The sequence below is a fragment of the Somniosus microcephalus genome, chromosome 2 (genome assembly GCF_052327205.1).
Source record: "Somniosus microcephalus isolate GS21.2 chromosome 2, FLI_Smic_1.0, whole genome shotgun sequence".
NCBI classification, from domain to species: domain Eukaryota; kingdom Metazoa; phylum Chordata; class Chondrichthyes; order Squaliformes; family Somniosidae; genus Somniosus; species Somniosus microcephalus.
Genome location: NC_140988.1, coordinates 334,280,089 through 334,304,966, shown reverse-complemented (window position 1 = coordinate 334,304,966; position 24,878 = coordinate 334,280,089). Strand labels below are relative to the sequence as shown.

The 24,878-nt window shown below is 42.3% G+C and overlaps 1 protein-coding gene across 2 annotated transcripts in view; it reads right to left on the bottom strand.

The window, feature by feature from the left end:
- Positions 1 to 5,911: 5,911 nt before the first annotated feature.
- The window catches only part of smad2 (SMAD family member 2), a 133,081-nt gene continuing 114,114 nt past the window's right edge, over positions 5,912 to 24,878 (bottom strand). For both annotated transcript variants that reach the window (XM_085975165.1, XM_085975174.1), the window contains 4 exons: positions 22,688 to 22,900; positions 21,244 to 21,381; positions 15,286 to 15,430; positions 5,912 to 9,092 (listed from right to left, as the gene is read on the bottom strand). In XM_085975165.1, coding sequence (XP_085831291.1) covers positions 8,969 to 9,092; positions 15,286 to 15,430; positions 21,244 to 21,381; positions 22,688 to 22,900 — 620 coding nt within the window. In that variant the 3' untranslated portion in view covers positions 5,912 to 8,968. The remainder of the gene's footprint in view (positions 9,093 to 15,285; positions 15,431 to 21,243; positions 21,382 to 22,687; positions 22,901 to 24,878) is intronic.

The following is a 24,878-nucleotide window of genomic DNA, read 5'->3' as shown; positions in this document are numbered from 1 at the left end:
TATTTCTCTAGTTGTTAAACTTTAACTCTGTGGTTTATAGTTGCTATGGTCTTTCTGGTGTAGCGGGGACTGTTGGTAAACCATACAAGCGCCCTAGAGTATATCTTTAACTGGTGGTATTGAATGAATTTAAATTAATTAAAAGGGTAAGTTATGCCAGGAGAGCTCAGCCCCGTGTTATGCTCCTCTTGCTCTATGTGGGAATTCAGGGATGCTGCCAGTGTCCCTGATGACCACGTGTGCCAGAAATGCATCCAGCTGCAGCTACAAGCAGACCGCATGGAGGCGCTGGAGCTGCAGATGGATGGGCTTTGGAGCATTCACGATGCGGAGAGGGTCATGGATTACACGTTTGATGAGTTGGTCACGCCGCAGGGTAAGGCTGCACAGGCAGAAGGGAAATGGGTGACCATCAGGCAGAGCAGTAGAGACAGGCAGGTAGTGCAGGGGACCCCTGTGGCCATCCCCCTTTTAAACAGGTATACCACTTTGGATACTGTTGAGGGGGATGACTTACCAGAGGAAGGCAGCAGCAGCCAACTTCCTGGCACCAGGGGTGCTTCTGCTGCTCAGGAAGGGAGGAAAAAAAGTGGGAGAGCAATAGTGGTAGGGGATTCTATCGTAAGGGGAACAGATAGGCGTTTCTGTGGCCATAGACGTGACTCCAGGGTGGTTTGTTGCCTCCCTGGTGCCAGGGTCAAGGATGTCACTGAACGGCTGCAGGGCATTCTGAAGGGGGGGGGGGGGGGGTGAACAGGCAGGAGGTCGTGGTTCACATTGGGACCAACGACATAGGTAGGAAGAGGGATAAGGTCCTGCAGCAAGAATTTAGGGAGCTGGGTAGCAAATTAAATAGAACCTCAAAGGTTGTAATCTCTGGGTTACTCTCAGTGCCACGTACTAGTGAGTATAGGAATAGGAGGATAGAGCAGATGAATGCGTGGCTAAAGAGTTGGTGCAGGAGGGAGGGCTTTAGTTTCCTGGATCACTGGGCCTGCTTCTGGGGAAGGTAGGACTTGTACAAGTCGGACGGGTTGCACCTGAACCAGAGCGGGACAAATATCCTTGCGGGGAGGTTTGCTAGCTCTGTTCGGGGGGGTTTAAACTAAAATGGCAGGGGGTTGGGAACCTGAGCAAGGAGACAGAGGAAAGGAAAACAGGGATAAAAGCAAAAGATAGGAAGCAGAAAAACAAAAGTGGCAGTCAGGGAAATCAACGGTTTAAATCAAACGTGGCCACAGTAAATAACATTTCTAATAGGTCTAAGAGCGTTAAAAAAACAAGCCTGAAGGCTTTGTGTCTTAATGCGAGGAGCATTTGTAATAAGGTGGATGAATTGGCTGCGCAAATAGAGGTAAACGAATATGATTTGGTTGGGATTACGGAAACATGGCTCAAGGATGGCCAAGACTGGGAACTCAACATTTAGGGGTATTCGATATTTAGGAAAGATAGGCAAAAAGGAAAGGGAGGTGGGGTAGCATTATTGGTTAAAGAAGTGATTAATACAATTGTAATGAAGGATATTAGCTCTGATGATGTGGAATCTGTATGGGTAGAATTCAGAAATACTAAGGGGAAAAAAACATTAGTGGGAGTGGTATATAGACCTCCAAACAGTAAGGCGGAGGTTGGGGATGGCATTAAAAGGGAAATTAAAGAAGCGTGCAATAAGGGCACAGCAGTCATCATGGGTGACTTTAATGTACATATAGATTGGGCCAACCAAATTAGTAACAATACTGTGGAGGAGGAATTCCTGGAGTGTTTACGGGATGGTTTCCTGGACCAATATGTCGAGGAACCAACCAGAGATCAGGCCATCTTAGACTGGGTATTATGTAACGAGAAAGGATTAATTAGCAATCTTGTTGTACAAGGCTCCTTGGGTCGGAGTGATCATAATATGATCGAATTCGTCATTAAGATGGAGAATTAAGTAGTTGACTCAGAGACAAGGGTCCTCAATTTAAATAAAGGAAACTACGATGGTCTGAGGAGCGAGTTGGGTAGGATTGATTGGGGAATGGCACTCAAAGGGTTGACGGTGGATAGGCAATGGCAAACATTCAAAGACCGAATGGATGAGCTACAGAATTTGTTCATCCCAGTTTGGCATAAAAATAAAACAAAAAAGGTGACTCAACCGTGGCTAACAAGGGAAATTAGGGATAGCATAAGATCCAAGGAGAGGACATATAAATTGGCTAGAAAAAGCAATAATCCTGAGGATTGGGAGCAGTTTAGGAGTCAACAAAGGAGGACAAAGGGATTAATGAAGAGAAAAAGATTGGTGAAGTCAAGCGTAGGTCCCTTACAGTCAGAATCAGGGGAATTTATAATGGGAAACAAGGAAATGGCAGACCAACTAAATACATACTTTGGCTTGGTCTTCACAAAGGAGGACACAAATAACCTCCCAGAGATGCCGGGGAACATAGGGTCTGATGAAAGGGTGGAACTGAAAGAAATCAGTATTTGTAGGGAAATGGTGCTAGGAAAATTGATGGGACTGAAGGCCGATAAATCCCCAGGGCCTGATGGTCTACATCACAGGGTACTTAAGGAAGTGGCCCTAGAGATAGTAGATGCATTGCTGGTCATCTTCCAGAACTCGATAGACTCTGGAACGGTACCCATGGATTGGAGGGTAGCTAATGTTACCTCACTATTCAAAAAAGGTGGTAGAGAAAAAGCAGGGAATTATAGACCGGAAAGCCTGACATTGGTAGTGGGGAAAATGCTAGAGTCTATTATAAAAGATGTAATAGCACAGCACTTGAAAAGCAGTGACAGGATCGGACAAAGTCAACATGGATTTACAAAAGGTAAATCATGCTTGACTAATCTACTGGAATTTTTTGAGGATGTAACTGGTAAAATAGATAAGGGAGAACCAGTGGATGTGGTATACTTGGACTTTCAGAAGGCTTTCGATAAGGTCCCACATAAGAGATTAGCGTGCAAAATTAAGGCACATGGGATTGGGGGCAAGGTATTAACTTGGATAGAGAACTGGTTGGCGGACAGAAAGCAAAGAGTTGGAATAAACGGGTCATTTTCCGAGTGGCAGGCAGTGACTAGTAGGGTACCGCAAGGATCGGTCCTAGGACCCCAGCTGTTCACAATATATATTAATGATCTGGACAAGGGAATTGGATGTAATATCTCCAAATTTGCAGACGATACAAAGCTGGGTGGGTGGGTAAGCTGCGAGGAGGATGTCGTGAAACTCCAGTACGATTTGGACAGGTTGGGTGATTGGGCAGAAACATGGCAAATGCACTATAATGTGGATAAATGTGAGGTTGTCCACTTTGGTGGCAAAAACAGGAAGGCAGATTATTTGAATGGCAATAGATTGAGAGAAGGGGAAGTGCAGAGAGACCTGGGTGTTATTGTGCACCAGTCGCTGAAGGTAAGCATGCAGGTGCAGCAGGCGGTTAAGAAGGCAAATGGTATGTTGGCCTTCGTAGCAAGAGGGTTCGAGTACAGGAATAAGGATGTCTTGCTAGTTGTACAGGGCCTTGGTGAGACCGCACCTTGAGTATTGTGTGCAGTTTTGGTCACCTTACCTGAGGAAGGACGTTCTTGCCATGGAGGGAGTGCAGCGAAGATTCACCAGGCTGATACCTGGGATGACAGGAATGACGTATGAGGAGAGATTGTGTCGATTGGGCTTATACTCACTGGAGTTTAGAAGATTGAGAGGGGATCTCATCGAAACCTATAAAATTCTGGCAGGTCTGGACAGGCTAGATGCAGGATGTTTCTGATGACCGGGGAGTCCAGAACCAGGGGTCATAGTCTAAGGATAAGGGACTGAGATGAGGAGGAATTTCTTCACCCAGAGAGAGTGGTGAACCTGTGGAATTCTCTGCCACAGAGGGCGGTGGAGGCCAGTTCATTAAATATATTCAAGAAGGAGTTGGATATATTTCTTGAGGCTAAAGGGATCAAGGGATATGGGGAGAAGGCAGGGACAGGGTACTGAAATTGGATGATCAGCCATGATCTCATTGAATGGCGGAGCAGGCTCGAAGGGCCAAATGGCCTACTCCTGCTCCTATCTTCTATGAATCTATGAATTGAAAAATGAACAGCAGGTTGCTGCTGTACATTGCAATTTAACCCAACATTTATCTAAATGTATTTATTTTTAATGTAGTGACTGTACAACAAAACCATTTTACATACAAACACGTTCCATGCAGATGATGGAGAGATTGAACCAGTAATCAGGTTGGGGGGAAGATAGGAGAAAAGGATTGGCAAATTTTTTTTTTAATCCTGAACAGGTGCGGCAGATAATAGAGACGATTTTCCTGTGGCCCCTATGCCTGGGCGGCAAGTATATGGAGTACATCCGAAGAACACTCTGCCTGCAATGGCCTGAACCCACCTCTCTTTCCAGTTCAGGTCCTTGAAATAGTTCACTCATTCAGCACAGGCCAGTCTCCTGGTAGGGCCTCATTCCAATCAAGAGGAAAGCCAGCAGTTGCGACAGGCCCGAGAGGCCAAGAAGCAGTGGGACTGGCTGCTGGCATCAAGGGCTTTCTGGCTGCTGTCCAAAATAAAAGCAGTCACTTTTTCTCGTCAACCTCTGGCAAACAAAGAGATGCTGGAGGGACGGCCAGCATCACAGGTCTTCACCCCTTTTTCCTATACTTTGCATCTAAGCAGTAAGTGTTTCCTGGGCACAAAGCATCGGAAAAAATCAGCCCCGGTGTTTCCTGATTGGCAAGTCAAATGAATGTCAAAAATTTATTATTTCTCTCCCCACCCCCAAATTTCTAATGCCTTCTTCTATGAAAAAGTACCTTTGTGTTTGAGCTTTCTAGAAGAGTGCCTTTTAAAAAAATGTTTCATGTCAAGTGTGGGTGGTTAGATACACTTTGACAAACCGTTTATAATGCACTCAAGCCAGTAGCTTTTCCTAGTTGTATAAACCCATGACTCACCTTAGCTTCTAGCTGTGTTTTATAGCTGAAACAGATTTAACACATCCTATAATTAACCACCCCAACTCCAAATTGCCTGAATTAGGAACGTCATTTATCTGGTTTAAAAAAAGTTGGCTTTAAAAATAGTGCAGCATTACTTATTTAATTATACATAGGTCTCTTTTCTCCATATAGTCTCTTTCAGCTTAGATCACACAGAATCAATGATGTCTTGGTGATAAACACTCTTGGTTGATCCTGCATAATAGTATAATGACCTCACAGAGAACATTATTAGTATGTGGTGAGATTACCTCGTTTCTGCTCGCTACAGGTGTGAATTATTTCACCAGACAGCAGCCTGATTGACCACTGCCAGGACTCATTACGCCTGGCTACTGGCAGTCTAGGGGCAACTGTGGGACCTAAACCTAAAATCACAAAAATCTGAATGCAAGGGGGCAGTTTTAAAATATTAATTCCATTGATATTACTCGGCATAGTGAACCTACCACCCTCTCAAAATGGCTGGAGATATTGAAGGTTAAAATTATGTGCAGTGATTTATCCAAATTGCCATAGATCTATATACTAACCAAGCTGTGAAAAAAGTACAAACACATTGTTGAGATGCTGACTGTTGTTATTTTCAGTACCACATTCCCTCCCACCTTTTTAAGTCCACTCCTACTGCACAAATCTTTTCACATCGTTCAACATTTGGAAGGCCCTAATGCAGCAATATCTTGAACTCGGGAGAAAAGAGAGCGATATACACACACCTCAAGAATAACAATGTTATCAAAGAAATGAAAGTCTATTCATTTCTGGGAGCTGGGATAAAACAGGTGCAATGACATTCTGTGCAGTGTTCAGGCAAGGGATTCAGCACTCTTGCTCCAGTTATCATTCTATTAAAGCTCACAGCATAATACACCCCCACACTCAACTCAAGAAAAAACATCAAGAACATCAGAATTAAAACTTTATTAGTGTATTCACTTAGTCTGCATATGCAACAAGCCTGAAGCTTTTTTCCTCTCAAATTCACAAGTTCTACCAATACAGAATTCTACTGGTAAAACAAGCTCACAAATAGAACAGTAAATGCTCTGCGAGTTTTTCTTTAAAAAGTCTGGCCTATTTTCTGTTATTTGGTGCTGCTTCCTTTCATTCCCAAGTCTCTATGGCAAACAGAATCTTCCCCTATGGCCTACAAGCAGCCACAGCCTCCACTATTTTGAAGCATTAACACCAGCCATCTTCGTTCTCAAAAAAATAAGCTATCACTAGCTGCACTTACAAAGTACAGCACTAGTGTAATGTAGAGGAATTAACAATGTAAAAGAAATTTAAAAAGCAATCCCGCTACTGCCACAGAAAAGGGGAAATATGACAGAGAGCTAGGTCACAGAATCATTAGTAAGTTGTACATTTTTGTGTTCTATTTTACAAGTTACACAGCCCCTCAAAAAAACCCACCTGCAGCCACCTTCCCAAACAATCAGAACACATTAAAATATGTATTCTCTAAGCCTTTTGGGGTGCATAAGTTTGTAGTGTTTGAGGAACATGAACAACATGTACAGCTATTATCCTGACATTGTACTGAACTTGCAAGGCTAATTTTGTAGCAGCAAAAGCAGAGAACTGCCTTTTTGCGGGTATATCTCCAATGCAATTCAAAATTGAAGTCAAAACACTGCTTCAAAGAAGCAGTCTTTAAATATAAGTTGCAATTTTAAAATGATTAAGACACTTGATTCATATGTAAAATTATATTAAATTCAGAATATTTAACCACTATGGGGAGGAAGGAGAAGAAATTAAAAGCAGTATAATGTTTATTTGGTCAATTTTTAGCTTTCATTAGACCAAACACAAAGGAATATTTTGCCTAATCGGATGTTCTGCAAGTATTAGAAGTCCAACCTAATATTTAAGATGCAATTTAGCTCAGAGTGCAGTATGCAGCCAACGTTCATTACCTTTAACATGATACTGCATTGCCATAATGATTAAATATAATGACTAAAAACATTGAAGCTGCAATTCCCTCAATTTTATCCTTCAAGCTCATAACTCACCTAAAAAGGGTTTTAAAATATGATGTATACAAGTTTGTTCCCCCTTTACTGTAATGATCCTAAAATTACACTTCAACTAAAATGGCACAACCCTCCTGGTTTGTACTGATGAAGCTGAACTAGAAGTAGCAACTAGTAGTGAAGAGCAGTGATTGGCATCATCTGTAAATAAATAACCAAGGTTTCCAACGCCATTTTGTGAGTAATATACTTCACTGATAAAGTTTAAAAAAGTATACACAACACATGGGGCACTGTAACTTTCAGACATAAAGCCCCAGTCACCAATACTGTTAACTCCAGAAACAAATTGCTCAACAACTTGCTGAAATAATCCTTTTGCTGGATCTGTTATTATCCAGTTCCACAAATTCTCAGTGCTGGGAAAAGAACACACCTTCAGAACAACATTAAAATTCACAATTACCAGCCACAGGCTAGCATAGTAATGGAAAGTGTCTCAGTTATATGCAAGGGGTTTTACTAATTTATTAAAACATTACAACTGTCAATTTAAAGATTCTTGGAAACCTTGCCAAATGTGACCCTCCCTTTGTTCCAAGAATTTTAATTGCCCCAAATAGTGACACTGCCACATATAAAAATCACAAGCAGTAGTTCAGTGAGAGTTTCTCTGACAATTACAGTAAAAGGTGTCAGATTACTGTAACAGACAGCATGCACAAGAACAACTGCAGCCTCTGCTCAATGTTGGGAATACTGTGAACAGCACTCATCAGTACCATAACAGTTATATATATATATATATATGTATTCTAAGACAATTTAAATGAAATAGTAACTCAAGAAGCTAAAATAGCTCACGAGATTCTTATTTATACACTACTTCAAAATTTAAGATTAGGTTGAACAGGTAACAAAAGTTAAATAAAACTGCACTATGCTGTTTAATCCAAGGTCCAGCTTTTCAACAGTTTGATGATATACTGCAGGAGTCCCAAATTTTCAATCCACCAAAGTTCACTTTGTTTTCCAGTTTCAGATGAGCTACATTGAGGAGAAACTTACACTAACTCTGCACTTCACCTAAACTAATAATTACCACCATCATGCCAGATCTGACCACATTCCTGCTCATTTCCCTTTGTAGATCCATCCCTGGAAATGCCAGTTTCAGTACACTGCTACACTAGTCCATCTTTCAGTGGCGAGTCTAAATTAGTCCAATGTTGCACTGCCACAAGCCAGCATTTCTCCAGCAGCAACACCACTGTGTAGTAATCTTTCTAAAACAAAAAACTCCTTTACCTAACTGCCAGTGATATTTTGCTGCCAAAGGTGAATTTGTGGTAATTATGATAAAATGTCGAGGAAAATTTAATTCATGCTGTTTCCCACTTCCAACTACTTTTCGGTTTCTCATTTTAAATTCATCATTAAACAGAAGATTCTATCTGCTTTTTATCTGCAATGTGTCAATTAAATTGTCAGATTTTATTCCTGCTGTATATGTTTGGGGGAAGGGGGGGGGGGGCGCAAGAGGCAAGGATAGAAGTTTAATTTAACAATGAAGAATGCCATTCTAAAACATATAGCAAATGTGTGTAGATCAACATTGCTGAATTACTGTACATGTTATTGATGGACCTCAGGCACTCGATACATGATGTGCATTAACACATAATACAATGTCTTTTTACACAGCTTTCCCTTCACCCTCAGTCATAAGCTATATTCATGTGTTTAATACACTAATACTAATACATTTATGTCATAATCTGGGTGTGGGATAATAAAACTCAACAAGGTGCTTAAGTTGATGAGATCAAGTGCCATTCTTTTTGATTTTGTTTTGTATTAGCAAACAGTCTCTGGGATAACACACAAGTACTACAACAGAAAAGCTGTTCAAGTCTGTTGATAGGACTCCATCTTATGTTTAGTCCAGTCTTGATACTGAAGTAAGTGTGTGGATATTTAGGACATGCTTGAGCAACGGACAGAGGGGGACCCCATTTGGGTCAAAACTTTGTCAAGCCACTGTAAGGGTCCATTCAGGTGGAGTTCAATCCAACAAGGAGTGCTCGTCACAGTCTGCCGTCTATAAAGACAAAGAAAAGTTGAAGCAATTAACGCAAAATAATGCAGGTGCAATACCAAATTTTTGGAGTTCATCTAAAATACAATAGTTTTTAAAAATGAATCACTGTGTGAAGAGTGGCTTTGCACAGGAGGGAAAGAGACAATGTCAAAAAGAATTTTTTTTCCCCCCAGGATACAAATGGTAACTTTTACCTCAAACAGAAAGTGCAACACTTGGCTCAATTGGTAGTATTATCATCCGAGTCAGAAGCTTGTGGGTACAAGCCCTATGAACTTTATCTAGGTGTACACTTCAGGGATTTCAATATTGAGGGAGCGCTGCATTGTCAGAGGTGTCAGTTTTTGGATTAGAAATTAAATCCAGGACACCTCTACTTGCTCAGACAGGCATAAAAGATACCCAAGCACTATTCAAGGACGAGGAAGGGGTTTTCCTGTGCACTGGCCAACATTCTTCCCTTGACCATCACCACCAAAACAGATTATCTGGTCATTTTTTCATTTGATTTTCCTGGGACCTTGCTGCTTACAAATTGGTTGCTACATTTACTTATGTAATAGTGACTGCACTTCAAAAGTAATCCATTGGCTGTAAAGTGCTCTTGGATATACAGTGGACATAGTTTCATTATAAATGCATGTTCTTTCTTGCTTTAATACTGCCTCAACTGTAAAGCTATTGGGCTTGTGGCACCCGACTTTCAGTTTACTTTTAAGGCTCATTGCAAGTATGTCTTAAAGGTCAAGAACTGGTGTTCACCTCACTTGAGAAATAATGTGTTAATGGCATCAACTATCCCAAGTCAGCTCATTTGCATGACTAGTCACAGATTGAGGTATAGACCAGGTCAAGTGAAATGAGCACATTTGCAGTGGAAATAGAAAATTGTGTACAAGTGAATTATAAAGAGGTGGGGTCAATTAAATCAGAGTGTCACAATGGTGGGGGTGGGGGGCTTACTGAAAGTTTTTAAGACAAGCTCAAAAGGCATCTCAGCCCATTAGCAGCCTTTGCCAATGCTGAAAGTGCAGTGGCTAAAGAAATGACAGGTAAGAAAGGGAAACTTGGTGTCACAGCTGACAGGGTCTTTCACTAGCTGTGTCAGCTCTATGGTGCACGGTGACACAGAATTAGCAGCACAGAAACAGACCACTCAGTCCAACTGGTCTATGCCAGTGTTTATGCTCCACTCGAGCCTTCTCCCATCCTACTGCATATCCTTCTATTCCTTTCTCCCTTACGTACTTCGATAGCTTTCCCTTAAAGGTTACCCGCCTCATGCAGTAGTAAGTCCCACATTCTAACCACTCACTAGGTAAAGAAGTTTCTCCTGAATTCTTTGTTTGATTTATTCGTGACTATCTTATAGTGACTATGACCCCTAGTTTTGGACTCCCCCACAAGTGAAAACATCTTCATCAAACCCAGGTGGTGTCCTCAAAGCAGATGCACAGTTCCGCATTGGTCTATTGACCCAGACCTTGGAGACACTTTTACAAAGCTGTTGTCAGGTAGGTGCAACAATGCTTTGGCATCTCTGTGGGTGTGGCCAATGTTCTCTTTAAATTTTTTTGGTTCGTGGTTCCTTTAAGGTGCTGTCTGGTCTAAAATATCGTGCTTGCGCGGTTTTTCCCATTTAAAAGCTGGTGAGCCGGCTGTACGACCACGCAACTTAAAGGGAACACTGGTGAATACCACACTGGCATGCCGTCTTTCAAGCAGTACTACGTAAAACATGACATGCTGTGACTAGTGAGTCGAAAGAACGATCCAGCATAACCACTTCATAGTCATCTGCGCATCATACCTGCTGCCACAACCTACCTTTGAATTGGATTCTCCCCTACCCCGTGCAACAATCTTACAAAACAATTGACTGGTCATCTCGGTCTTTAGAAGCAAGAATGTAAGTAGCAGCAGGTGGGTACAAAGCATCTCATGCATTCCATCCTGCCCGCCACCCCTTCTTCCTAGAACCTTATTATAATTCCCCTTGGTGGTTGAGAACACAATTTGCTACGACTCATGAAAAAGTGCCAGAAGGGGGGGGGTGGGGCAGGAATGTGACAGAAATTGCCTCAGAACAGCTGCAGTGGCTTGACAAAGTTTTGACCATTGTTTTGTTTTTTTTTTTAATTTACTTACCTGCACTGCTTAGTGCCTTGCCACCCTGAACCCCTAATTACAAAGGGTGTTACCTTCATCTATCCAGCACTGAAGAGACTGGATGGAGGTGGGAAGGGTAAAGGAGGGAATGGGGTGGCCAGTAGAGGTTTTTTCCAATCTGTGAGAGGGTTGGTAAGGGGTCTGGTGAGTGATTTAGCCTCAACTCGGGATGGGGGGGGGGGGAAAGAGTAATTATTGCATCAGCGGTGGTACTGTTCCATTGGCGGCGGGGAAAGAGGGGGTTTGTCTCAGTTGAGTGTCGGCACTGGGTGCTAATGTTGCCTCCATGGGGAGGGGGGGTGGGGGGAGGTGCACAGACACCACAGTGTGAATTTGGGCTCAGCAGGGTGTTGAATGGGAATCGGACAATTTTCAGTTTCGCGAAGGGGTTGCTGAGCGGTATAGGGTAGTTCCCTTATGTTATTTTTGCCTCTTCTGGGGAGGGAGGGAGGGAGGGAGGAACAGTATGTAATTTTTGCTGCAGCTGAGGCATAGGAAGGGAATTATTAAGTGATTGTTCAGTCCATATAGCCAGGCAGTTTTTGCTGTTTCACGAGTGGATTGCTGAGTAATGAGATCAAGATTGGGCAGGTCACTGCTTTGCTTCCTCTGCTATGCACACAAGATCATCATAGGAACAGGAGTAGGGCAGTCAACCCATTTTGCCATTCAATTAGATCATGGCTGATTTGTACCTCAACTCCATTTACCCACTTTTGATCCATATCCCTCGATACCCTTGCCTAATATAACCTGCCGCTTTCAGTCTTGAAAATTTCAACTGACCCAGCATCCACAGCCTTTTGGGGAAGAGAATTGCAATTTCTACTACCTCATGTGTGGAAAAAGTGCTTCCTGATTTCCCTCCTGAATCGCCTACCTCTCATTTTAAGATTGTGCCCCTTTGTTCTTGACTCCCCCACCAGAGGAAGCATCTTGTATGTATCTACTCGATCAAATCCTTTTATCATTTCCATTAGCTCACCCCTTAACCTTTTAAACTAAAGGGTATGCAAACCAAGTTTATGCAACCTCTCCTCAGAAGTCCCGGTATCATTTTGCGAAGTCTGCACTGTACCCGCTCCAAGGCCAATCTATCCTTCCAGAGGGGCGGTGCTCAGAACTGAACGCAGTGCTCCAGATGAGGTCTAAACAAGGCTCTGTACAACTGAAGCATAACTTCCTCCACTTTGAATTACAAGCCTTTTGAGATAAAGGCCAGCATTCCATTAGCCTTTTCGATTAGTTTTTGTACCTGTGCACTAGCTATTAGTGATTTATGTACCTGAACATCAAATCCTTTTGCACCTCTACAGTTTCTAATCACTCGCTTATCTTGCTACAGATTTCTCCAGTCTCTGAATTATTTGGAGTGCGCGAATTTGCTTACTTTGTGGAGTCCAATTTCTAGTTTGATTGCTGGATGAGGAGCACAGAACGCCATTTTCTTACAGGCCGCATTCTGCTAGTTCAAATAACATTTACATTAATTTCCTAACGGTTCCAGGTCCAGAACCATGGCAGTTTTTTTTTTAAACTTTCTTGCGTGATTCCAAAGGTGGGTTCCTTATTTTTGCTTTGGGTGGCCCTGTCACATAACGTTATGTTCACAATGCCATTAACCTGTGCAATAACTTTGGAATGTTGTGACCTCAAACCGTTTTTAACATTGATAATTTATACTCCTGAGCTCCTTGTTCTGTATTTTCTACATTGAGCACATCATACTACTGCTCAGAGCTTTACTTTTACTGACTTTTAACACTACAGTACTTTCATTTTACAGCAATACAAAACAAAGCATCAAGGACAATTTGATATATAATCAGCATAAAGGCCGCTGCAATTCCAACTCCATTCAGTTTAAAACCTCTCTGCTTCTCACTAGGCTCAAAGTCAATTTCATACCACCAGACCAGTGCGATCAAACAGCTGATTCAGTTTTTTCTTCAAAGGTTTTCGTGATTAGGCAAATTTGGGCAGTGTCAGCTGTGGCTCAGTGGGTAGCACTCTCGCCTCCGAGTCAGAAGGTTTTGGGTTCAAGTCCCACTCCAGGGACTTGAGCACATAAATCTAGGCCGACACTCCAGTGCAGTACTGAGGGAGTGCTGCACTATCAGAGGTGCCGTCTTTCAGATGAGACGTTAAACCGAGACGCCGTCTACTCTCTCAGGTCCCATGGCACTATTTCGAACAGCAGGGGAAGTTATCCCCAGTGTCCTGGCCAATATTTATCCCTCAATCAACTTACCAAAAACAGATTATCTGATCATTATCACATTGCTGTTTGTGGGAGCTTGCTGTGCGCAAAATGGCTGGCGTGTTTCCCACATTACAACAGAGACTACACTCCAAAAGTACTTAATTGGCTCTAAAGCGCTTTGAAACGTCCGGTGGTCATGAAAGGGGCTATATATATGCAAGTCTGTCTTTGAAAGTTAACACATTTTATGAAAGAGAAATCGTTTTTTGAGGTAGATAAAGGAATGTAGTATTTGGATTTTCAGAAGGAATTCGATAAGGTGCCACATGAGGTTGTTACACAAGATTAGGGCTCAGGATTTGGGGTAATATATTAGCATGGATTGAGGCTTGGTTAACTGACAGAAAACAGAGAGTAGGAATAAATGGGTCATTTTCAGGATGGCAGGGTATAACTAGTGGAGTGCTGCAAGGATCAGTGCTTGGCCCTTAACTATTTACAATCTATATCAATGACTTTGATGAGGGAACCGCGTGTAATGTATCTAAGTTTGCTGACAATGCAAAGCTAGGAGGGAAAGTAAGCCGTGAGGAGGACGCAAAGGGATTGGGCAAGATGGCAGATGGAGTATAATGTGGGGAAGTGTGAAATTATCCACTTTGGTAGGAACAATGGAAAAGTAGAATTTTTTTTTTAAATAAAGGGGAGAGACTAGTAAATGTTGGTATGCAGAGGGATTTGGGTGTCGTTGTACACAAATCACAGAAAGTTAACACGCAGGTAAAACAAGCAATTAGGAAGACAAATGGTATGTTATACTCCAACTCCCTTGCAATAAAGGCTAAGAGTAAGTCATGCTGCAATTATATAGGACTTTGGTGGGAGACCACGCCTGGAGTACTGTGTACAGTTATGCTCTCCTTACCCAAGGAAGGATATACTTGCCTTGGAAGGAGTGCAACTAAGGTTCACTAGATTGATTCCGGCAATGAGAAGGCTGTCCTATTAGGTCCATTCTACTCAATCTATCCTATGTTCTCTAGAGTTTAGATGAGAGGTGATCTCATTGAAACGTATAAAATTCTTAGAGGGCTTGACAGGGTAGATGCTGTTTCCCCTAGCTGGAGTGTCTAGAACTAGGGGTCACAGTCTCAGAATAAGGGGTTGACCATTTAGGACTGAGATGAGGAGAAATTTCTTCATTCAGAGGGTGGTGAATCTTTGGAATTCTCTACCCCAGGGGGCTGTGGATGCTCAGTCGTTGAGTATATTCAAGACTGATCGATAGATTTTTGGGCACTAAGGGAATCAAGGAATCTGGAGATAGGGTGGGACAGTGGAGTTGAGGTAGAAGATCAGCCATGATCTTACTGAATGGCGGAGCAGGCTCGAGGGGCTGTATGGCCGACTCCTGCTCCTATTTCTTATGTTCTTAGGTCAACAGTAACAGCTCCTCTTTTCACAACACAAACAATCATGTGTTCAGGACTCTACACTGCACTGTGGAAATAGGAATACCAATGAATGCAGTCCAAAGTTAAAACAAACATGGTTCTACAGCACCTAGGTAACCGTAAATGAAGTACATAGCTTGTGCTGGTCAAGGGTTATGAAGTCACATTTGTGAAAAATCATCACTTGTACAATAGGTATCTTTAAGACTCCTTGTCAATTTTACCACAATGAGTAGAACTTGGCTACTTATTCTGATCGTCAAGTTAGATGCAACACTTTAGAATTACTGTTCAGCAACAGTGCAGATCCTCTGTCACACTGGGAAGGCAGAAAACAAAAATTACAGAATTACCATCAATTCCTCACCTGTATTCAGCACCCCAGCCTTTCACAAAACTCATCCTAATTGTACACATTCTGGTTAACTGGTAAACAGCTTCAAAGCCTTGGTTTACAGACTGAGCCAGAAGTGCTGCAAATTCCTGGTTGTTGAATATTTTCAGGTTACAGCCTGGGAAACAGAATTAGAAAATAGCAAATTACATCTTACACTGGCGTGCAAAGTAAATGCAGAGATAATTAATACAAGAGCAAGTACATTTTGCAAAATATCTTAGTATTGCTCATTATTGATCTACTTTTCTATCGGATATAAAATAGCACATATATTACAGAGCATCATATTGCCAGATATCAAAAATTCTTGAGGCTATTCAGTACAGTTCCCCATTCTCTATTATTCACCTACAAGCAGCATGAAAACTAGTTATAAACAAGCTACAGAACACTCAAAATTATGCAGATAAAAGGCAGGCAATTTATAATCAACATAGCCTGCTTCAATTCAGCTGGTCTTTAGACTTCCAGAGTATTAAAATTTTACGGCCACAAATTTCCAACAATGGAACTCCACGATTCTGTAGTGAAATTCTCCCTACAATGATGTGGTTTAAATGATATTTTTCAACTGTAGCAAGAGAACAGCTGCTTATGAGTGAGACACCCTCTAGTAACATTGTTATAGTCTACAATTTCACCCAAGTTGCTTAATTTGAATTGAAATTGTGCAATAATCCCCTGTGCTTTTTTAAATTGCTTAATTCAAATGACTGAATAATTCCATTTTTTTTAAAGCAAAAAAGTGCTTTGAATTAACAGGAGTAAAGGCTGTTCTGACTTAGGCAATACCTCCTCGCAAAAAAAGGCTGCATTTCTACATTAGGGGCCAAGGCGCAAAAGACTGATATTCGATCTTTTAACTACAGGTTTAGACTTTCCAATATACAGGAAACTTTGGTTTATCCGGAGGTTGTATGTCCGGAAACCTCGATCTACCGGCAGAAATCAGGAGCCGTTTTGTTAGGTTTTTTTTCTTCTCGTGGCTTTTTTTCCCCCCAACAGTCAGGCTCTGCAAAGTCTCTCTGAAGCTGTTGCTAAGCTACAGAGATGCTTCGAAGGTACGGGCCGACTGTTTAGAAGCTGTTGCTAAGCAACAGTGTTTATTGTCAGATGCGGAGATGAAAACCTCCGTATGCTTCAACATTAACGCTGGTATGTCCGGCAGTTTTGATAGATCGGCAACAGCTCGGTCCCGGATATAACGTTTCCTGTATTGCCCCTGGATAGAAATAGCACCAGGATCCTTTAACAGAATGCTAAAGGGATATGGAGATAGGGTGGGAAAGTGGAGTTGAGGAGCAGGCTCGAAGGGCCGTATGACCTACTCCTGCTCCTATTTCTTATGTTATGTTCTAAAATATACATTTTGGATTAGTGAAAATATGTTGCTCTCATTTATTAAGGGCTAAATAGCTCTATCAATGGATTCAGCCATTGATTTAATGGCATTATACTACAATTTGCATACCAGTTTATACCCATAATGAACTAAATTTGGTATAAACCAGCAAAATCTTGCCTCCCTCTCCCTACAGTTCTAAGTAATGTAAGTCTCAGGTCTGATTCCTGTCACTGCACAATTAGCCCAGGATCCTTAGATGTTTTTTGGGGGGGGGGGGGGTGGTGGGGGAATAGAATAGACAAAATACATGAAAATGAATCTGCGCTTAGTCTTGTTCCACCTGATGGTGTCCTGCTGGAAGTATACATGGACAGGACTGGACTAAACTACGACAACCCTCAACCTACAGTAAAATAAATCACCAATAGTCACAGTCATAAAGTATAAAATTAAATAGAGGGTCACCGCTGCCTTGCTGTGTATGAAAATGTAATCAGGAAAGTGTGAGTGAGGCAGTACCTCACATGTAACAAGCTAAGTATACCAATGGGAAATAGTGTTAGGGAAATTGACGGGATTGAAGGCTGATAAATCCCCAGGGCCTGATAATCTACATCCTAGGATACTTAAGGAAGTGGCCCTAGAAATAGTAGATGCATTGCTGGTCATCTTCCAAAATTTTATAGACTCTGGAACAGTTCCCATGGATTGGAGGGTAGCTAATGTAACCCCACTATTCAAAAAAGGTGGTAGAGAGAAAACAGGGAATTATAGACCGGTAAGCCTGACATCGGTAGTGGGGAAAATGCTAGAGTCCATTAGAAAAGATGTAATAGCACAGCACTTGGAAAACAGTGACAGGATCGGACAAAGTCAACATGGATTTACAAAAGGTAAATCGTGCTTGACTAATCTACTGGAATTGTTTGAGGATGTAACTGGTAGAATAGATAAGGGAGAACCAGTGGATATGGTGTATTTGGACTTACAGAAGGCTTTCGATAAGGTCCCGCATAAGAGATTAGCCTGTAAAGTTAAGGCACATGGGATTGGGGGCAAGGTACTGACTTGGATAGAGAACTGGTTGGCAGACAGGAATCAAAGAGTTGGAATAAATGGGTCTTTTTCCGAGTGGCAGGCAGTGACTAGTGGGGTACCGCAGGGATCGGTCCTAGGACCCCAGCTACTCACAACATATATTAATGATCTAGACGAGGGAACTAGATGTAATATCTCCAAGTTTGCAGACGACACAAAGCTGGGTGGGTGTGTGTGCTGTGAGGAGGATGCAGAGAAACTCCAGTATGATTTGGACAGGTTGGGTGATTATACTGCATCTGCCCAATGTGGATAAATGCGAGGTTATCCACTTTGGTGGCAAAAACAGGAAGGCAGATTATCTGAACGGCAATAGATTGGGAAGTGCAACGAGACCTGGGTGTTCTTGTGTACCAGTCGCTGAAGGTAAGCACGCAGGTGCAGCAGGCGGTTAAGAAGGCAAATGGTATGTTGGCCTTTGTAGTGAGAGGCTTTGAGTACAGGAACAAGGATGTCTTGCTGCAGTTGTACAGGGCTTTGGTGAGACCACACCTTGAGTATTGTGTGCAGTTTTGGTTGCCTTTTCTGAGGAAGGATGTTCTTGCCATGGAAGGAGTGCAGCAAAGATTCACCAGACTGATACCTGGGATGGCAGGAATGACGTATGAGGAGAGATTGGGTCGATTGGGCTTATACTCGCTGGAGTTTAGAAGAATGAGAGGGGATCTCATTGAAACTTATAAAATTCTAACAGGACTAGACAGACTAGATGCAGGAAGGATGTTCCCGATGGCGGGGGAGTCCAGAACCAGGGGTCACAAGATAAGGGGTAAGCCATTTAGGAGAGATGAGGAGGAATTTCTTCACCCAGAGAGTGGTGAACCTGTGGAATTCTCTACCACAGAAGGCAGTTGAGGCCAATTCATTAAATATATTCAAGAAGGAGTTAGATATATTTCTTACGGCTAAAGGGATCAAGGGATATGGGGAGAAAGCAGGGACAGGGCACTGAATTTGGATGATCAGCCATGATCTCATTGAATGGCGGAGCAGGCTCACGGGGCCGAATGGCCTACTCCTATCTTCCATGTTTCACCACACAATGAAGCATCAATTTATAATGAAGGTGACATTGTGAACCAGTTTATCCCAAAGTTATGTTGATTTCAAGTGCTCAACTTTATCCTTACAGGAGTACTACAGCCTGTAGAATACATAAACAAGAAGAATTTATTCTTAGAAAATCCAGAAGAATTTTTTGTCACTAAACAACATCACCTCTTTCCTGAAGGTTGCATTCTTCTTCCATTTATGGTGTAATCTTTGCTATACATCAAACCTCAATATAGCAAAGTAATTTTGGCTTGGTCTCACTACCCTAGGCTCCAGTCCCATCCTCCTTCACTCAAGCATCCTGTATTTGCTAAAGGTACAGTACCTGTATTTTAAATTTGGTCTTCCATCAATGACATGTTAGCCTTCTACTCGGACTAGGGCAGTCTGCAGTCTCTCTTCTCCAACTCCCCCAGAGCAATCACAAACAAATTTAGCATATCTGAACTAAAATAATCTCCAAATGTGTTGTTAATCTAGTATTTCCATGTTCGGTGAACAGCACTCAGGGCCCAAGTTCCTCCACCTCCTTGTCGCCCCTGTCCTGCCTTACTCCCACTCCATCTCCTGTCTCCCCAAGCGGGAATATGGTATTGAGATAGAGGATCAGCCATGATCATATTCAATGGCGGAGCAGGCTCGAATGGCCTACTCCTGCTCCTATGTTTCTATACACCTCTTCCCTCTCCAACTCACAACCATGTCCCACTGAGTGCCCTACCTCATTCTCTTTCCAATTCCCATCAAACTCCTTTCCTGCTGGCACCAACTTGGCTCAGTTGGTAGTACTCTCTTAAGACTAGGAGTTCAAACTGCCTCCAGCACAGAATCTATGCTGACACTACAGAGCTGTACTGAGAGAGTGCTTAATTGTCAGAGGTGGCGTCTTTTGGAGGAGATCTTAAACCAGGAACTGCTATTTAAAAAAAATCCCATGGCACACTAATTGAAATACAGCACAAAGACCAAAGCACTCATGGTCAACATTCCTCCCTCAACTAACATGAAAAACATTAATTGGCCCTTTATCTCATTTGCTGTTTGTGGGTGCTGGCTGTGCGCAAATTGCTGACACATTTGTCTACAAGGACTAAACATCAAACAGTGACTCACTGAACATGGAGTAATCCCAAGGATATGATAATGCAGTATATAAATGAAAGTTCTTTATACCTCCTTTTGCTCCAACCTGACCTCCTATACTGTGCCTATCACAGCACATGCTGCTAGCTCTCCACCAGCAGCTTCAACACCCCCTTTCCTAGCACATAACCCTTTCTCCTTTGCATCAATTTTGCCACCCTCCTCCCCATCTCACTCTCGCCATATGTCCCACCACCTCTAAAGCGAGGTCCGAGCTGCGCGGCAATATTTATGCTCTCTCACAAACAAGACCCTTTCTATTTTCAATCTCATACTACAGGACAGTGTATACATTCAGTGCTTAACCAAAACCTGGCTTTACGCATTATCGACACCATGCTGCTCAGCTACACATTCCACCACCTCCCCTGCTTGAATTGGGTGCTCGTTTCTAGGGTTCATCTTAGCTTATCAACAGCATCTTCTCATTTAAACACCTCACGTTCCACTACCATTCCCACCTTTAAGATTGCAGGATCCCCAAACACAGGCCCTGTAGGTACAAATTCTTCCCCATCTGATCTCTAACCTCATTTCCATCATGAATATCACACACACACACACACACACACACACACACACACACACACACACACACACACACACACACACACACACACACACACACACACACACACACACACACACACACACACACACACACACACACACACACACACACACACACACACACACACACACCCCTTGCAAATCAACTTCAAACTCCTTATTTTCAAATCCCCTATGGCCTTTTTCTACATTATTTTGGAAATCTTCAACCATAACATCTATGCCCACACTCTCCATTCCTGTGACTGACTTACCGCTTGTCTTCTGCCCCAACATCTGCAGCAAATTCTACAGCCATTATCCTCCTGAGTCACTCTGCCGTGCCACCTTGTCTCCTTCCTCTCCCACATAAACTCAATTTCATGCTCAGTGACACCTGATGTTTTACAGGAGAGCTACAAATGCAAGTTGTATTTATTCCCTATCAGCACAGAATGAAGAGTTGGGTCAGTTTTTTTTGCTATGCCACTGGATTTGCACTGAGCTTATCTATAGTTTGGTTGGCCCAGTGAAGTAGAAAACATATCTCAGCACTGCTCCATGGTTGGATTTTAAGGTTTAGGTGTCAAGAGCAATAACAAAGTATTCAAAAGCAGAATATAGGCAAACGGTTTACTTTCAAATACATGAGCTGTAAAATGTGTTTGTTTTACTGATCAGTTTCCTTCAACTATAAACAAGAGTTTATCTTGTCTAGGCACTTATTAAACCTTTCTTACCAGGTGGAATTTTGCACACTGTTGCAGGATGCCAGCTGTATCTTTGATTACAATTTGGACTCTGAACAAAGATGGCACTGTCACTCAGGCACTCTGCAAAAACTTCCCCACCAATGTAATACAACCTCACTCCTCTCCCTAAAAGGAAAAAACATAAGTAACATGAGGAATATTTTGCCATTAGCAAGTCAGTATTTTAGGGGGGAAAAACTACAAATTGTACAGAGAGCATTTAGATCAGTTAAGAAAATGAACTCAGAAATGGCATATGGACTTTAATCTAATAAATAATAGCAGTGCACAGTGGAACAAGAAACAAAGCATGCGTGCAACAAAGCAGGGAGCCTATTTTGTAATGTTTTGTCCATTAGAAACAGTGAGAAAGGTTTTGGTGTCATTATTGGATTATGTATAAAAGTTTGCACTAATGTGAATTGGCGTTTTAATTACATACTAACATGCATCACAGGGACAGCTTCAATATTCTAACCTGCGTAATCAGAAGTGGCTCAATGGTAGCACGCTCACCTCTGAGTCACAAGGTTGTGGATTCAAGTCCCAATCCAGGGAGTTGAGCACAAAATCTAGGCTGACTCTCCAGTGTAGTACTGAGGGAGCACTGTGCTGTTGGAGGTGCCGCCTTTCGGGTGAGACGTTAAACCGAGGCCCCCTCTGCCCTCTCAGGTGGACGTTAAAGATCCCATAGCACTATTTTGAAGAGGAGCAAGGGCATTCTCCCCAGTGTCCTAGCCAATATTTACCCTCAACCAACATGATCTGGTCCTCATCACATTGTTGTTTGTGGGATCTTCCTGTCCACAAGTTGGCCGCCACATTTCTTACATTACTGTAAAGTGCTTTGGGACGTCCTGAGGTCAAGAAAGGAGCTATATAAATGCAAGTTATTTCTTTCTTTCTTTAACCATGTATGTCCAGTTGCTGACCCAAAAGGTCATTGATGCATTGTTTAAGAGAAAAATTAAGAGTAAAAGAGAATGGAGGTGAGGAACGAGGAAGTCAGAAAAGGAAAGAAGGGAGGAGAGTGGGCAGTATGCTTGGTTGGTTTAATGCTACTCATTGAGGATGAATGTGAGCTAACCCCTGCTTGGGGGTGAGGGGGGGGGGGGGGAAAGACAATCATGCTCAGTGAAGAAGGTTGCCAATGTTGTCACCTTTTGCTTTACAACTAAACAACAGCACCAGCTTTCTCCTATTACTGTTTTTATGGTTCAGAGTTACTGTTCTTCTCTTTCTTGGAAGAGGTTTCTATTGTTTTTGGTTCAGTTTTGGTCTTTAATTGTGAGCTGAATTTTCCAGAACACAGCAGGCCCATTATGTAAAGTTAGGTAAACATAATACACACACACAACTAACACACACACATACCTATCACACATACATACACATTCACTTACCAATCACACATACATACACATTCACTTACCAATGTGCCGTCTCGTCATCTCAACTGTTGCGTTTCTGTTGACATTGGACAGCAAACCCAGACAGAATCTTTCTGAGTTTGATGGGTCTGTAAATCCATCCACAGTTAATGAAGGCTGAGATGCATGAAAAGTTTCACCAACTCTCTGGTTTAACTCATAGTATGCTATTGAACACCAAAATGCTGGCTCTGAGTAGGTTACAGGTTGTAGATCTGAAACAGATAAAAGCAAAGAATTTTATGTCGAGATAAATTCAGAATCATATCTTGCCACTTCTAGGACCAGAGTTCACATACATCAACCCAGCATGGAACTCTAAACTTTGTTCATGAATGTGTTTTGAGAGCTAATTTTGAGTCCATTATTTCCTTGTCTAAATAGTACTGAAGCAAGTTAACAAATCTAATAAGTAGAATACACACAATTAAGGATTCAATAATGGCAAGTAAATAGTTAACATTGTGATCAGATGAGTATGATGCCATTTACATTTATGTAGAACCTTATTAAGTCTCTCAAGCACTTCAAATACACTGATTATTTGAAAGTACAGTCACCGATATGTACGCAAATGGGACAACCATTATTGTACTTCTGTGCATACGCAGTAGAAATACCAATAAATTGAATGACTATTTAAATTATCTTGGTGGTGCTGGCTGAAGGAAGAATTCTGACTAGGACCCCAGAAAAACTCAGTGCTCTTTGAATTAGAACATAACATAAGAAATAGGAGCAGGAATAGGCCACTTGGCCCCTCGAGCCTGCTCCACCATTCCCATAAGATCATCGCTGATCTTGGGCTCAAAGCCACTTCCCAGCCCGCTCCCCATAACCCTTCACTCACTTATCTTGCAAAAATTTGTCTATCTCCACTTTAAATGTATTTAATGACCCAGCCTCCACAGCTCTCTGGGGCAGAGAATTCCACAAATTTACAAAAGTTTCAAAACTGAGATGAGAAACTTCTTCACTCAGAGGGTTGTAAATCTATGGAATTTGCTACCTGAGAGCTGTGGAAGCTGCGACATTAAATAAATTTAAAACTGAGATAGACAGTTTCCTAGCTGATAAGGGAATTAAGGGTTATGGGGAGCGGGCAGGGAAGTGGACGTGAGTCTGGGTTCGGATCAGCCATGATCCTATTGAGTGGCGGGGCAGGCCCGAGGGGCCGTATGGCCTACTCCTGCTCCTACTTCTTATGTTCTTATGTTATGTTACGACCCTCAGAGAAGAAGTCCCTCCTCATCTCAGTTCTAAAAGGGTGACCCTTTATTCTGAGACTGTGCCCCCAAGTTCTAGATTTCCCCATGAGGGGAAACATCCTCTCTGCATCTACCCTGTCGAGTCTCCTCAGTATCTTATATATTTCGATAAGATCACCTCTCATTCTTCTAAATTCCAACGAGTATAGGCCCAGCCTGCTCAACCTTTCCTCATAAGTCAAACCCCTCATCTCTGGAATTAACCTAGTGAATCGTCTCTGAACTGCCTCCAATGCAAGTATATCCTTCCTTAAATAAGGAGACCAAAACTGTACGCAGTACTCAAGGTGTGGTCTCACCAATACCCTGTGCAGTTGTAGCAGGACTTCCCTGCTTTTATACTCCAACCCCCTTGAAATAAAGGTCAACATTCCATTTGCCTTTTTGATTACTTGCTGCACCTGCATGCTGTTTGTGCTTCATGCACAAGGACCCCCAGGTCCCTCTGAACTAGCATTTTGTAATCTCTCTCCATTTAAATAATAGTTTGCTTTTTTATTTTTCCCTCCATCTGCCAAATATTTGCCCACTCACCTAGCCTGTCTATATCCCTTTGCAGATTCTTTGAGTCCTCTGCCCAACTTGCTTTTTGTATCATCTGCAAACTTGGCTACATTACACTCGATCCCTTCATCCAAGTCATTAATGTAGATTGTAAATAGTTGGGGCCCCAGCACCGATCCCTGTGGCACCCCACTAGTTACCGTTTGCCAACCAGAAAATTACCCATTTATCCCGACTCTGTGCTTTCTGTTAGTTAGCCAATTCTCTATCCATGCACAACTCCGTGAGCTCTTATCTTATGCAGTAACCTTTTATGTGGCACCTTATCGAAAGCCTTCTGGAAATCCAAATACACCACATCCACTGGCTCACCCTGGTCCACCCTGCTTGTTACATCCTCAAAGAACTCCAGCAAATTTGT